We start from the raw sequence: 14,827 nt of genomic DNA, 5'->3' as shown, positions 1-14,827 counted from the left end.
CAAAAGTTCAGAATTCTTCAACTTTATGCAAATAAGCAGCGAATTTCGCGAGCGACAACCAATGGGAGTGAAGTCAGTGGAGAGCACGTGATTAATCTGCTGTAGTGGAGTGTTACGGGGTAACTAGACAACCAGAAGTGGGAAGGCCCACTAGCGACCTCAATTGCCAGCCACAAGCGACAAGCAGCGAAAAAGTCGCTGGCGGTGTGAACGGGGCTTCAGTTCAAAAGAAGCGGCGTGAACTGATCATCTTTCCCTCATTCTGCCAGTTACTACATGAAATAACAATGAACGAACAGCAGAAGGTATGTAGAGATACATTACAACTTACTGACATGAATCATATCATCGATCAATCAGTGTTTCAACCGTCAATCAACCCGCTTGTAAACAATATCACTTAACCTCACATGTACCTCAGGAATGACATTCAATGTCCATAAACGCCATAGTTAGCGAGACAAATAAACTAGAAAGGCGAATTTTGCGAAATATATGCATATTAATTCTATTTTTTCCTAACCTGTTCTTCAATATTTAGTAGGTTTGAATAAATCCCTCATGAAAAGTTATGACATGTACTGTTTAAATGTTTATATTTAAACAACAAACTGGAGTAGAAACATAATTATATCATTGAAAAGATATAGACATTAAAATGTTTGTTTACAAATCACATTAATGTATAAGTACCACCTGACCGGGTTTGTTTTATAGGTTACAGCACTAGTTGAAAGATTTCTTCCTTAAAAAAAACCCCTGACTTATACTGTACCCGATTGCCTGTATATCCAAATGAATTAATATCGAATCGGAAGCTTGTGAATCGAATCAAATCATAACTTTTCTCACTACCCAGTCCTAACGATCACATAAATCTCAATTTACACAATTTATTTAGACAAATCTCAGTGAACAATGTCAGGATCTGGATCATATTTAACCCCAAACAATCTGCTTTAAAACTAAACGAACCCTTCAACCATTTGTTTCTGCATTTTGACATGATTTTCACCCAAATCAAACACATTTACAGCCGGGTTTTCAAACGAGTCTCTTTTTCTGAATGCAGACTATTGATTTTGGGGTGAAATATGAGCCGGTCTTTGTGATATTGATCTGGTTCTCGGTGTCATGTGTCTGAATCGCTGTGCGTTCGGCTTGGGTTGTTCACCCAGCAGCGGAGAGATAACAGTGAGACATGAATGAGACGGAGAGAGACAGATGGAGAGATGTAACTCACATGTGACAGGACCGAGCTGCTCTGTTGGTATAAAGAGAAAAACACTCAAACCATCAACTTACAGCCAAAGGCCAGATCCAGCGATCGGCCGATAATGACCAACAGAAACATCAGGACCCAATCCCACAGAACACTTCATTTATTTTCACAAAACACTCACAGGTTTGAGTTTTGTACAGTGTTTCCATGAAGAAGGTGCAGATGAGGACAAATGTTTGACCAAACCTGAACTAGTTAAGCTCAATCATTCAACCCGGTTATCAATGTTATTGTGAGAAAAGATTAAATACTTCACTTTCATTTATGAGAGTTTATCATCAATTATCAATACAAATCAAAAGTTGGTTGCAAACTAGACTTCATTTTGAATAAATTTTATTTAATTGTATGTATATTTTAACGTGTATTACAATATATATAAAAAGTATGCTAAAATAATTAACAATAAATAAATAAGGTTTTAAATCTGACTGAAACTATATGCGGAAAATTGACCAAACAGGCTGTGTTATATGCAGAAATACGCAAAAATGAATCAGTACGTATAAAACAAATAAATAAACGCATTTCTATTTTAGTTTTTATGTATTTTACAGTATGCAAACATACGTATGCTAATAAATAAATGAATAAATGGTTTTGAAATCTGATTTAAACTATATGCAGAAATATGCAAAACACGCTTGCAAAAATAAGTACATTTATACAAAAAAAATAAATAAATAACATTTAGCTTAGTTTCATTTCATGAAGGTTAAGCGCCTCTTTTCACTGACCATGTGTTGGAAAAGTATTTTTTTTTAAATGTATCTTAAAATCTTAAAATGTCCATGTGATGCTACATATTTGGCTTGTAACGTTACAATGGATGTCTGGCATCCTTTAAATGTCTGGGTGGATTAAAGTGGACTGGGCAGTTTGTGAACGGTTTCCCTCTCTAATGGATTACGATGTTTATGAACTGCGTTAAAGTCCCTCCCATCCCCCAAAACAACCCGCATTCCTCCGGCTCGGCCTGATCTGATAAGACCATGTGAGACCAGATGAAAGCAGGGTGGAGAACTCATGAAGAACTAACCTGGTCTTTCTTGGTTTTGTGGGACGAGGCCACATGGGCCAGATACTGAATGACCTTCTTGGTGTTTTCTGTCTTTCCGGCTCCAGATTCGCCCCTGAACACACGCAAACACACAGACATGAGAAATCAACACATCTTTAATGATCAAATCATAAGACGCACACATGCAGGGTCATGTGACTCACGTGCAGAGAATCGATTGGTCCTCACGGTCTGTGAGAGGAGACAGAAACACGAAAATTACTCATTCGCACAGCACAAACACTTTAAACGACATTCACTAGGCATTTCCTTTCTGTCATTTGATGTATTTTGATTTATTTAATTTGATTGATTTCATTCTTGATTTTTATTTTTATTTCAAAAGCAGGATGTATTTTATGTATCATGAGTGAGCAGGAAATATTTTATTTGGCAGGAGTTTTACATTTTATTGTATATTTATATAGATTTTTATTTATATTTTATGTTATTTCAATGACTTTATTCTTGATTTTTTTTTTTATCTGAAAAGGAGGATATATGTTAAGTATTTTAAATGAGATTATTTGGCAGGAAATAATATTATATTTTATATTTATTTTTATATTTTTTGACGGACTTAATTTTTACTTTATTATTATTTATTTCTTTTTTTCTGTATTATGAGAGAAATCGATTGGCAGGAAGTAATACTTTTATATTTTACTTCATCATACATATTTTTACGTTGATTTGATTTGATTTATTTTCCTTTATCGTATTGATTTTACTCATTTTTATTTGAAAATCATGATGTATTATATGTATTTTGAGTGAGATTATTTGGCAGGAAATAATCTGAAATTTAAATTTAAATTGAATTTAATTTTTATTTTAAAAAATTGAAATTTTTAGAATTTTTATTATTATTATTTTCTTGGTTTCATTCTTTAAATTTTTTATTTGACAAGCAGGATGTAAAATGACTATTTCTTATCAATCTAATGGAAGTCGTTTCAGAGGCAGAGAAAGTTTACGATAAATTCCTTCTTTAGAAGAACATGAACTGAGAGCATTTGATCAGCTAAGCAAGCTCAAGCTCAACTCTGATGTTCTTTAAAGCGTTTGTTGATCATTTTTCTCATGTTGGTTAGTTGGTTTAACCAAACGAGCAGCTATAAATTCCTCCAAACGGAAAAGCGCACCACCCATTCGCTCTCACCAAACCCTTCTGAGCTTCTTAAGCAGGAAGAGCTCAGACCACAAAACAGGAAGTCAATATCTGGCTTCCTGTGACTGGAGAGGGAGCCGCCTTTCCAGAAAACTGCCGTAACATAACGGTCCTCGTGCTAATTTAACTGTTACATTTGCTAAATGCCAAATAAAAAGACAAGAAAACGCAGACCATAATAATAAATCAGCAGATTTGTACTTTTTTTTTATTTTTATCACATGACATATGGGTTTCAGGGATTTATTTATTCTTTTTTTTTTTTTAGATCTCTTTTACAGAAATGCATACTTTTGTTTAGCAAAGATGCATTAAATTGATCAAAAGTGACAGTAAAAACATTTCAGATAAATGCTGTTCTTTTGAACTTTCTATTCATCAAAGAATCCTTCAACATTGCTAATAATCAGAAATGTTTCTTGAGCAGCAAATCAGCATATCAGACTGATTTCTGAAGATCATGTGACACTGAAGACTGGAGTAATGATGCTGAAAATACAGCTGCGCATCACAGCAATAAATTACATTTTAACATATAATCACATAGAAAATAGTTATTTCAAATGGTAATAATATTTCACTATTTAATCAAATAAATGGAGCCTTGCTGATCAGAAGAGACTTCTCAACTTTAATACTAAGTGTTAGAGGTTTCATCACATCACTAAGCCCAAATGGTAGCAATACATTTCTTGGAAAATATCCCATCTATAACAAAACCCCTAAAGACGATTAAAGCGGTTCGAGACGGCGACCGAAGCTGCTGTCAGACTGTAATGAGCAGCGGTTACAGCGCGGTCAGAGTCCCGCTCCAGGAGGCCTGTGGAGGATTTAAGAGGCGAATTAAAGCCTGACGGGGGGCTCACTGAACACAAATCAGCTCCGGACGGCGCCACGGGACAAACGCTCAACGAGAAAAATACGCCCTTATGGACCCTTATTGTGCAACATTCCCAGTCAAATCAAGATTTTACTCAAGATTTATTTGTATGAATAAAGCTGAACCCACACAAGAAACAAACAAACAAACTCATTTTTCTTTCGTTTTGATTTGACGTGGATTTTAAAAATGTAGATATTTTTTTGAATCAACAAACCCGACAAAATTATTTTCTACATGTGCCACAAAACTTGCTTATTTGTAAATATAAATTTTTTATGTAACAAACAGAATGTAGAATTGCAATTCAAGTTTGAATATAAGAAAGCAGAATTAAATTGTTGTTTTTAGTACTATGGTTTGCACAATATTGATTTTTTTTTCATTTTAATCCACACACCAAGCGAATTTAAATTTTGTAAAATATTCCTCTTTTAAAAAGAATTTGAACTGAGGTAACAAACAGGAGGCAGAATTGCAATTCAAATTTGAATTTAAGAAAGTAAAATTAAAATGAAATTAATATAGCTGATGTAAGTGTAGTTTTTAATATTCATTATAATAAAACATTTATTTTATTATTTTAATTTTAGATAACCTAAAAAAATTAATTATTTTTTTGTTATTATAGTTCTACGACAAAAATTAAAAAAATATATATATATTTTTTTTTCTATTGGAACTTTAAGTCTCGTATTTCTTGAGATTGGATCTAGCTGTAGATTACACTTTAACTGTAATATAACTATTTTTGAATGAACAAAACTGACAAATTACATGCATAATTTGGCACAAAGCGTTTTCTTGTGGATTTATAAATATTAATTTTTTTAGAAGGCATACTGTTTTCATGGTTGTTTATTGTTCTGACAGCAGAGAAAAGCTGATAAAATCATCATAAATCACAACATAAATACACATAATTAGTCTAAATTAATGATGTAATTATTGATGTTTTGTCTGTGTTGGACTAATGAAAATACTTTGTGTAACTGCTGAATTTCTTTCATTTGCAGTTCAGTCAATTCCTCTTCCTGCCATTCTGTGGGACGTGCTTACCCTGCATCATGCTCCTGTAGGCCGTGTCTGTGATGGCGTAGATGTGCGGCGGCATCTCGTGTCGTTTCTTGCCCTTGTACATGTCTACGATCTCCTCGGAGTAGATGGGCAGGTTCTTGTAGGGGTTGATGACCACACAGAACAGACCCGAATACGTCTGTGGAGAACAGAGACATTCAGTCACACACACACACACTCAACATCAGCATTCAGAAGTCTGGGCTCATGTTTTTGAACAAAGTCTTTCCTGCTCAAGTGAAATAGTGAAATATTATTACAATTTAAAATAACTGTTTTCTATGTAAATATATTGTAAAATGTAATTTATTTCAGTGATCAAAGCTGTATTTTCAGCATCATTACTCCAGTCTTCAGTGTTACATGATCTTCAGAAATCATTCTAATCTGCTGATTTGCTGCTCAAGAAACATTTCTGATTATTATCAGATTATCATTATTATTATTATAAATGTTGAAAACAATGTTGTGCTGCTTCATATTTTTGTGGAAACTGATGCATTTTATTTTTTGGGATTCTTTTATGAACAGAAAGTTTAAAAGAACAGCATTTATTTGAAATAGAAATCTTTTGTAACATTATACACATCTTTACTGTCACTTTTGATCAATTGAATGCATCCTTGATGAATAAAAGTATTAAAACGGGAGGTTTGGGATCCAGTGCGGTTTCCAGTTGGTATGAAACTAATCTGGCCTGGTGAGCATGAAATCTGGACCTTCAGAACTACACAAAACAGCATTAACATTGGGCAGAGAACAATTCAACATGTTGTACCATGTGTATGATTCCCCAAAATCAGCACAGAAAACCTAGGTCCACAAAGTCCGTCTGCTAATAATGTTGAATTTGTCCATCGCAGTTTAAAGCAGCTCTCACTGCAGAAAGCACATTTGTTGCGACAGTTATTTTTTTGTTATGAAACCACAGGAACGCAAAAGTGTGAAGTGAAACCTTCCAATCGTTGATATGTTCTCCTCCTGAGTGGTTAATCTAGTTACTGTGGTAAACAGGTTGAGCTATTCTAAAACGTTTTTGTGAAGTTTCAGAAAAATTGTATATATTTTTTATTTTCTGTTAATGTAACTCTATTTGGCCCACTGCAAAAAATACAAGAAAATGCAAGTGTTTTTTTTTACCACTGCAACACTCGCCCGACAATGCTAGTGTGTTCTAGACTGTTGCTATGCTGTTGCTAGGTTCATTGCTGAGCAGTTGCCATGGTAACCAGGCTCTGCTGCTACTCACACTGACGATTCAAATAGGTTTAGAACCAGATAAGAGACCTGTGAGGGGATTCGGATCAAAGAATCGCAACCTAGACTGGATCAACCAAGCCTGACTTATCTTAACCAGATTAGATGAGCCAGTCTGTGTCTAGCAGAGATGTCTTTTTTCAGACACACTTCTGCTTCCCTCATCTCCTACCCATCACATAATTTCCTGTCCTTCAGGAGCACATTGTTCCTACTGCTTCCTGTGCAGAGAATTGGCACTGAACAATTTCAGCGAGCAGGTCAGTGAGACCCTATTATCTACTTTCAAGGTTGTCGAATCTCTTAATATTCCTCAAAACAAAACCCTTGATCCATTTTGATAACGTCCCGAGCAGTCACAAGGAGGAGCAAAATCATGGGAGCAAAGTTGCTGTCCAAAAAGGGTGTTTATTTCGAGCAGATGTGCAAAATGTGCAAATAAATATATGTTTAAGAACTTAAAACAAAGATTATTAATCAAAACAGTTTGAAACCAGAACTGCCAAGTACTTAAAACAGCACTAACTCTGAAATTCAGTGCATCTCAAATCTGATCATCAGGATCTTTTGAGGAGCGTTTGTTTCCAGAAGCTTCACTTTCACTGTTCCTCAGTGGAGCCTCCAGAACATCTCGCATCTTCTGAGGAGCGTTTATTTGTATCATAATTGGATTGCATTGCATTATATGTTTTGATTAGGGTTGCAAAGGGGTGGAAAATTTCCAAAAATCCCTGGAATATTCCAAAAAAATCCTGGAAAGTTTCCGAAATTTACTGGAAATTTTCCACCTTTTTGCAACCCTAGTTTTGATCATTTCAATCTCATCTTACTAAGACATTTTACTGGAGATATAGAGTGACGACTGATATTAATATAATTTTATGTAAGTATCTGCTATTCTGTTATAAAGATCTCATTGATTTGAGATCAGAATTTCTGAGATCTAAGCATCAGAATTTCATCATATAATAAATATCAGCATCTGCACCAAATTGCATATTTCTGCTCAGTCTCTGAGCTGTTTTTTCCTCTCACTATATGAGCCATAAAAGCCTGATATCTCAGGGTTAAAGCTTCGCAGATGATCCTGCAGTGGTAAGTGTGTTTGCTCAGACTCACGTATATGAGGCCGGAGTAGTATCTCTCCTTCAGGTTGTGCAGCACGGACGCCTCGTTCAGGCAGGTGAGCTCGGCCATGTCCTCCACCTTGCTGAACTTAGGCGGGTTCATCTTTTGGATGTCGTCCTTGTTGACCCGCACTTTCTTCCCCGAGTCGGCCAGCTCCACCACCACCTCATCACCGTGCTCCTCCTTCACCGAGCTGGCCTCGAACCCCAGCCGCTCCGACGGCACCCACACCAGCTTCTTGGTGGCCCAGTCGGCCTGCGCCAGCGGGTTGTTGACCAGGTTGCGGTCCACATACAGGAACTTGTCGACATCCGACATGGTTGCTGTCGGCGAGAGAAGAGAGAGCAAGACGTTACGGGTCAGAAGAACCATTTTATGGACAATTAATATACACACAAACTTTACAGAAGTGCACACTTTAATAACAAGCAAGTTTAATAATGAATGTTTATTTCAAACACTGACCAGCAGAATAAACAAGCAACGGTGAAAATAGAAGATTACATGATCCGTCGGATGAAGCTTTTTTGGTTTATTTTCTTAATAAATGTCCTTGTTATTTTTTTTACATGCTGTTCTAGACAAAAATGTGTTTATAATGTCTGAGAAAAATCAAATAACTTTTTTTTTCTAATGTAACTTAGGTTGCACCATCGCAAAAAAATAAAATAAAAATGGATTTTACTTTTCTTTTTTTTTTGAAAATAAAAGTTTTATAATGTTTTCGAAAAATCAAATACATTTTTTATTATTATTTTCTGCGGGTTGCACGACTGATAAATTTTTTTTTTAATGTTTTACTTTACTTTTTTTTTTTTTGAGGAAAATGCAAGTGTTGTTTGCCTGTGCAACACACGTTTTAAGTCATAGCTATATGTGACCCTGTACCACAAACCCAGTCATAAGGGTACATTTTTTGAAATTGAGATTTATAAATCAGCTTTCCATTGATGTATGGTTTGTTAGAATAGGACAATATTTGGCTGAGATACAACTTTTCAACATTTGAAAATCTGGAATCTGAGGGTGCAAAAATATCAAAATACTGAGAAAATCGCCTTTAAAGTTGTTCAAATGAAGTTCTTAGCAATGCATATTACTAATCAAAAATTAAGTTTTAATATATTTATGGTAGGAAGTTTACAAAATATCTTCATTGAACATGATCTTTACTTAATATCCTAATGATTTTTGGCATGAAAAATAACGATAATTTTGACCCATACAATGTATTTTTGGCTATTGCTGCAAATATACCCCAGCGACTTAACACTGCTTTTGTGCTCCAGGGTCACATACGGTTGCTAGGGTGTTCTGAGCATTTTAGCCTATTGTTTTGCAGTTGCTAGGGTGTTCAATTGGTTGCTAGGGTCATCGTGAGGTTGGAGAAGATCTCTAATACCAGAGTTTAGCGTCTTAAAATAAACAGCAGCTGAAGAGGCTCTTCAACTGATGCTGACAACAGAGAGTGGATGAGAAACAGATCTATGACAGAGCACTTTTCTTGCTTTTCTTATGCAAGTCCTCAGGAATGCTGGGTCGGTTTCGCACGTCCAAACACACGTTAGGTCAGCAGCTCATAAAACACAGCAGATTTCAGGACGGTGAGCTCAGGCTCCTGGCGGCCACATGAAATGACAGCACCGCACATAATTACAGTTACAGCATCTCAGACACACACACACTTTGTTTTAAATGTGGTCGGGCCAAACACATTGTTGATTACACCATTCAGAGACGTGTTTAGACAGCGGTGTGCATGTTTAAACTGTCAGAGAGCAGCAGGTCTCCGGTGGGTCACAGGCTTGCTCAGACGGCAAGGAAAAACATGCTAAATGCAAATAAAACAACACAACTAGCCATATAATCATGCAAAGTTAGTTTAATACAATAAATAAATCAGAAAACACTTCCTATATTTTTTTTTTTGAGGAAAATGAGTGTTGTTTGCCCCTGTGCAACACGTTTTAAGTCATAGCTATATGTGACCCTGTACCACAAACCCAGTCATAAGGGTACATTTTTTGAAATTGAGATTTATAAATCAGCTTTCCATTGATGTATGGTTTGTTAGAATAGGACAATATTTGGCTGAGATACAACTTTTCAACATTTGAAAATCTGGAATCTGAGGGTGCAAAAATATCAAAATACTGAGAAAATCGCCTTTAAAGTTGTTCAAATGAAGTTCTTAGCAATGCATATTACTAATCAAAAATTAAGTTTTAATATATTTATGGTAGGAAGTTTACAAAATATCTTCATTGAACATGATCTTTACTTAATATCCTAATGATTTTTGGCATGAAAAATAACGATAATTTTGACCCATACAATGTATTTTTGGCTATTGCTGCAAATATACCCCAGCGACTTAACACTGCTTTTGTGCTCCAGGGTCACATACGGTTGCTAGGGTGTTCTGAGCATTTTAGCCTATTGTTTTGCAGTTGCTAGGGTGTTCAATTGGTTGCTAGGGTCATCGTGAGGTTGGAGAAGATCTCTAATACCAGAGTTTAGCGTCTTAAAATAAACAGCAGCTGAAGAGGCTCTTCAACTGATGCTGACAACAGAGAGTGGATGAGAAACAGATCTATGACAGAGCACTTTTCTTGCTTTTCTTATGCAAGTCCTCAGGAATGCTGGGTCGGTTTCGCACGTCCAAACACACGTTAGGTCAGCAGCTCATAAAACACAGCAGATTTCAGGACGGTGAGCTCAGGCTCCTGGCGGCCACATGAAATGACAGCACCGCACATAATTACAGTTACAGCATCTCAGACACACACACACTTTGTTTTAAATGTGGTCGGGCCAAACACATTGTTGATTACACCATTCAGAGACGTGTTTAGACAGCGGTGTGCATGTTTAAACTGTCAGAGAGCAGCAGGTCTCCGGTGGGTCACAGGCTTGCTCAGACGGCAAGGAAAAACATGCTAAATGCAAATAAAACAACACAACTAGCCATATAATCATGCAAAGTTAGTTTAATACAATAAATAAATCAGAAAACACTTCCTATATTTTTTACATTTACATCTGTTATTTCCAAATTTCCATTTTTTCCATATCCAAAATGACTTTCAAATAAGAAATACGAGACAGCGGTCATCCAAAGGAGGCAATAACATTGAAAATGCTAAGAATAGAAGAGCACAGGCTAGAATAGGGATGGGAATAAGAAAGCAGAGAGAGGATTCAGTCAAGTGCTCATGGAAAAGATGAGATTTTGGACGTTTTAGAGGCTTGGGAAGATCATTTAGCCACTGAGGAACAGTGAAAGGAAAGGTTCTGGAAAAAAAGCACAAGGCGCCGAAACGCAGGCTACTAAAGATGACGTAACACTGTTTATATTATTGTGCGTCTGATCAAACTCTACAGTATTCTGAAGCAAGTTCATGTGTCACTCAGTGTTGGGGAAAGTTACTTTTAAAAGTAAAGCATTACAATATTGCGTTACTCCATAAAAAGTAACTTACTGCATTACTTGGTTACGGTTTATGGATAGTAATGCATTACGTTACTTTTGCTAAATTAATAAGCTTCAGGCCGAAGGAAGTGCCTATGCACTGTGATTTCTCTCAACACAGGGACAGGAGAGGCATCAATGAATAAATGGGAAAACAAAGTAGTTTGTGTTACTTATCTGAAAAAGTAACTCCGATATTTCCTTGTAAATTTAAAAGTAATGTGTAACTTTACTACTTAGTACTACTTAATTAGTAATGTGATTATGTAATTTGCATTACTTGTAATGCATTACCCTCAACACTGATTACATTATTGAATTACTCAATAAAAAAGTAACTAATTGCGTTACTTGTTACTTTTTATGAATAGTAATGCATTGTCACGTTTGCGTTACTTTTTGTTACCTGAGCTGGGCTTGCGAAAAACCCCAAAGTTCTATTTTTTGCAACTGTAAAGGCCCTTTCAATCCAAAAAAGTAAAATGAATAAGCCTCGGGCTGAAAGAAGCGCCTCTGCACCTCACTCCCAATTTCTCTCAACACAAGGAAAACAAAGGAACTTGCGTTACTTATTTGAAAAAGTAACTCGGATATTTTCTTGTAAATTTAGAAGTAATGCATTACCTTACTTCAAAAAAAGTATTCTAAATATGTAACTTGCATTACTTGTAATGCGCTACCCCCAACAACGATTACAATATTGCGTTACTCCATAAAACTGAACTAATTACGTTACTTGCTACTTTTTATGGCAAATAATGCATTGTTACTTTTGCATTACGTTTTGTCACCTGAGCTGGGCTTGCTTATTTCTTTAATAACAGAAAACCCAAAAGTTATATTTTTGCCAACCCTTTCACACCAAAAGTGAAATTGATAAGCCTCAGGTTGAAGGAAGTGCCTCTTCCGTTACTACAAAAAGTAACTTTAAAAAAGTAACTCAGATATTTTCTTGTACATTTAAAAGTAATGCATTACTTTACTAGTAACTTGAAATAAGTAATTTGATTTGGGTTACTTGTAATGCGTTACTCCCAACACTGCACTCAGTAGAATCTAGCCTAGTCAAATTAGACAGACGAAACATGGACAGGTTTGTGTGACTCCCTCATCCTCCAAAAACCAAAACAACAGAAGATAGAAGAAAAACAGATGGTTCAGTGTGTTTTCTGAGGTGAATCATTATCTGCCAAATCATTAAACAATAGTGGCGAGTGATTTTAGGTGGTTTGGATCTCGCGCTGTTGACGAAAAGCTCTTGGTGGGAAGGAACCCGTCAGGTGGGTGAACTCACGCAGGTGTCAGGTTAGCGCAGCTCAGTGCAGTCGCTCAGGGACACAAACAAACACCGAGCTCAATTAAACCACAACACTGCAAGCCCAAACAGGCGCAAGATGGCCGGCAGTGCTCCCACGCTCCACTGCATCTCAAAGCGTTCAGCTACAGGAGAGGGAGGGACGCAACAGGTCTTACCAGATCAGACAAACACACAACCATACATGACAATCATGCGAGTGGCTTCAATGGACATTCCAGAAAACACCTTCTGCGCTTGACCTTTTTGCCACTTAGTGGAGAGGAACAGGAAATTATGGGCAAAAGTGATGGGAACAAGGCTGAAAATGACTAAAAGTTGCCAAAGCACTCAGCATTTTATAAAGGTTAACATTCACAAAAAGCAAAAAAAGGTTCCTCTGATAGCAGCACATGGTTTTCTGTGACTCCGTGGCGTTTCTCCGCGCCCCGAGGAACTGGTTTGGGTGGTTAGTGATTTACAGCGGCACACTCCATTGAGTCTGTCAGGCCCATGAGTTATTTTAGTGCTTGACTCTCTGCCACACCCTGAGCAAGAAACAGATTCCCACATGGGAGGACTTTGGCTGATCCAGATTTAAAAGATGCGATCCGATGTGTTTGTAATGGCAGATACTCATATGCTGAGCTGGAGGTTTAACAGCCATCACCAGTGCTGATATCTAGCGAGCAAGTGACTGATAAAAAGCCGGTTTATGACAACGCTAAAGAGAAAGCATATCAGCAAGGACAATAAACTTTGATCTACAGCAACGGCCAACATACCAACAGCCTGGTCAATCTGGTTGTAGATTTTGGAAGCTTGTCTGTTGACTAGCCATTTGGTCCCAAAATGGATAAATACCAGTTAGTTAATGGGAATGGTTAAAATAGCATTACTGGTTAATCAATGGTTAAATCTGCACCAGCATTGGTAGAGTTTGTGTGTGAAAAACCCTTGAGAAAACACATCTACAGCACCCCATTAGCATCTAAACGGCAGACAGCTAGCGACACGACCGCTGGGCCGTTCTCATGACCCCAACAGCTGCGCCATCAAACAGACATGCTGGAAACCACATGCATCTCCTGGGACGTCCATTTTTAAGAGCCACGAGTGAAAAATTAGATTTGAAACCAAATGCACTAATGCAACAAAACGAACAGCAGGATGAATATTAGCTGTGCAACTGAGCCAAGAATGATGGGAAATGTAGTTTTAGCACCCATAAACTAATGCGGAGGAGTATTTTCTCGCTGAATGCTTTCAAACTAAACTGTGCAGTTGATATTTACACTGAAAACGTAATCTGATTCTGTAATGACAGACGAGTCAGTCGTCCACGTGTGTGTAGGACGGCCGAAGGAGCTTCCCCTGGAACTTACGCGATCGGCAACTTGCCGTTTTTTGTCTTATTGCAACTCGTCTCTGTTCTGGACTTGCACAATGCAAGTATTTTCAATGCAATAATTTTCCAAAATGTCATTTATGTGAAAATATGAAGTCTGTAAACGCCCGTTACCACAGGCCAGAGACGCTGAAGACGGACGCACAGAGAAAAATACTGTAGCAGGCAGATCACTCACTGTTCAAGATGCAGGAACTATTGGAAGAAAATCTTCAGAAAAGTTTACGTGGTATTTTCTTTTAATCTGGTCTCTGTATAGTTCATATTAAAGCAGTGTTTCAGCGCAGCTGCTTTGTATACAGCGGTAACAAAGGAAACACTGTATCTGCTGTGCCAGAAGCGCCTCCTGCTGGCAGAGAGAGAATCTGCGTCTCATTCAGAGCTTCTGCTGTTTGCTTCGTTCAGGCATGTAGTATAATTACACAAAGTTAGTCAGAACAGATCATTCAAATAGGGTTATTATTAAATCAAATTATGTGTATGAAATTATATAACTAAATTATATGAAATGATATGTATATGAATTATATCATTAAAATTAAATAACTGTGATTACAGATTTAGGTTAAATAAAGATGTCAGTCTTTATTTTTCTTCTTTTTAGGGCAGCAGTAGCTCTAGCAGCAAATCAACCATCCACATCAAGAGCTGCAGGACAGCCCACAATTCAGCAAACATTTCAGAAACAAATAAAAGAAAAAAAAACAAATACTACTGTACCAAATATTCTGCGTGTTGCTCAAAAATAAAATATATTGTGTTCAGCGGAACAGTTTTTTTTTTTTTTACCCAGACAAA

General features: G+C 36.8%; 1 protein-coding gene across 1 annotated transcript in view; it reads right to left on the bottom strand.

Annotated features, from left to right (window-relative positions):
* LOC107572814 (myosin-9-like) overlaps positions 1–14,827 on the bottom strand; it is a 74,726-nt gene that overhangs the window by 36,851 nt on the left and 23,048 nt on the right. The window contains exons 2-6 of the mRNA XM_016259247.1: positions 7,847–8,178; positions 5,453–5,609; positions 2,507–2,534; positions 2,322–2,415; positions 1,244–1,264 (exon numbers count right to left, since the gene is read on the bottom strand). Of these exons, the coding sequence (XP_016114733.1) occupies positions 1,244–1,264; positions 2,322–2,415; positions 2,507–2,534; positions 5,453–5,609; positions 7,847–8,173 (627 nt within the window). The 5' untranslated portion in view covers positions 8,174–8,178. The remainder of the gene's footprint in view (positions 1–1,243; positions 1,265–2,321; positions 2,416–2,506; positions 2,535–5,452; positions 5,610–7,846; positions 8,179–14,827) is intronic.

The sequence above is a fragment of the Sinocyclocheilus grahami genome, unplaced genomic scaffold (genome assembly GCF_001515645.1).
Source record: "Sinocyclocheilus grahami isolate Dianchi unplaced genomic scaffold, SAMN03320097.WGS_v1.1 scaffold1815.1, whole genome shotgun sequence".
Taxonomy (NCBI): Eukaryota; Metazoa; Chordata; class Actinopteri; order Cypriniformes; family Cyprinidae; genus Sinocyclocheilus; species Sinocyclocheilus grahami.
Note: the sequence above shows the minus strand (reverse complement) of the source record. Positions and strands in the feature narration are given on the sequence as shown.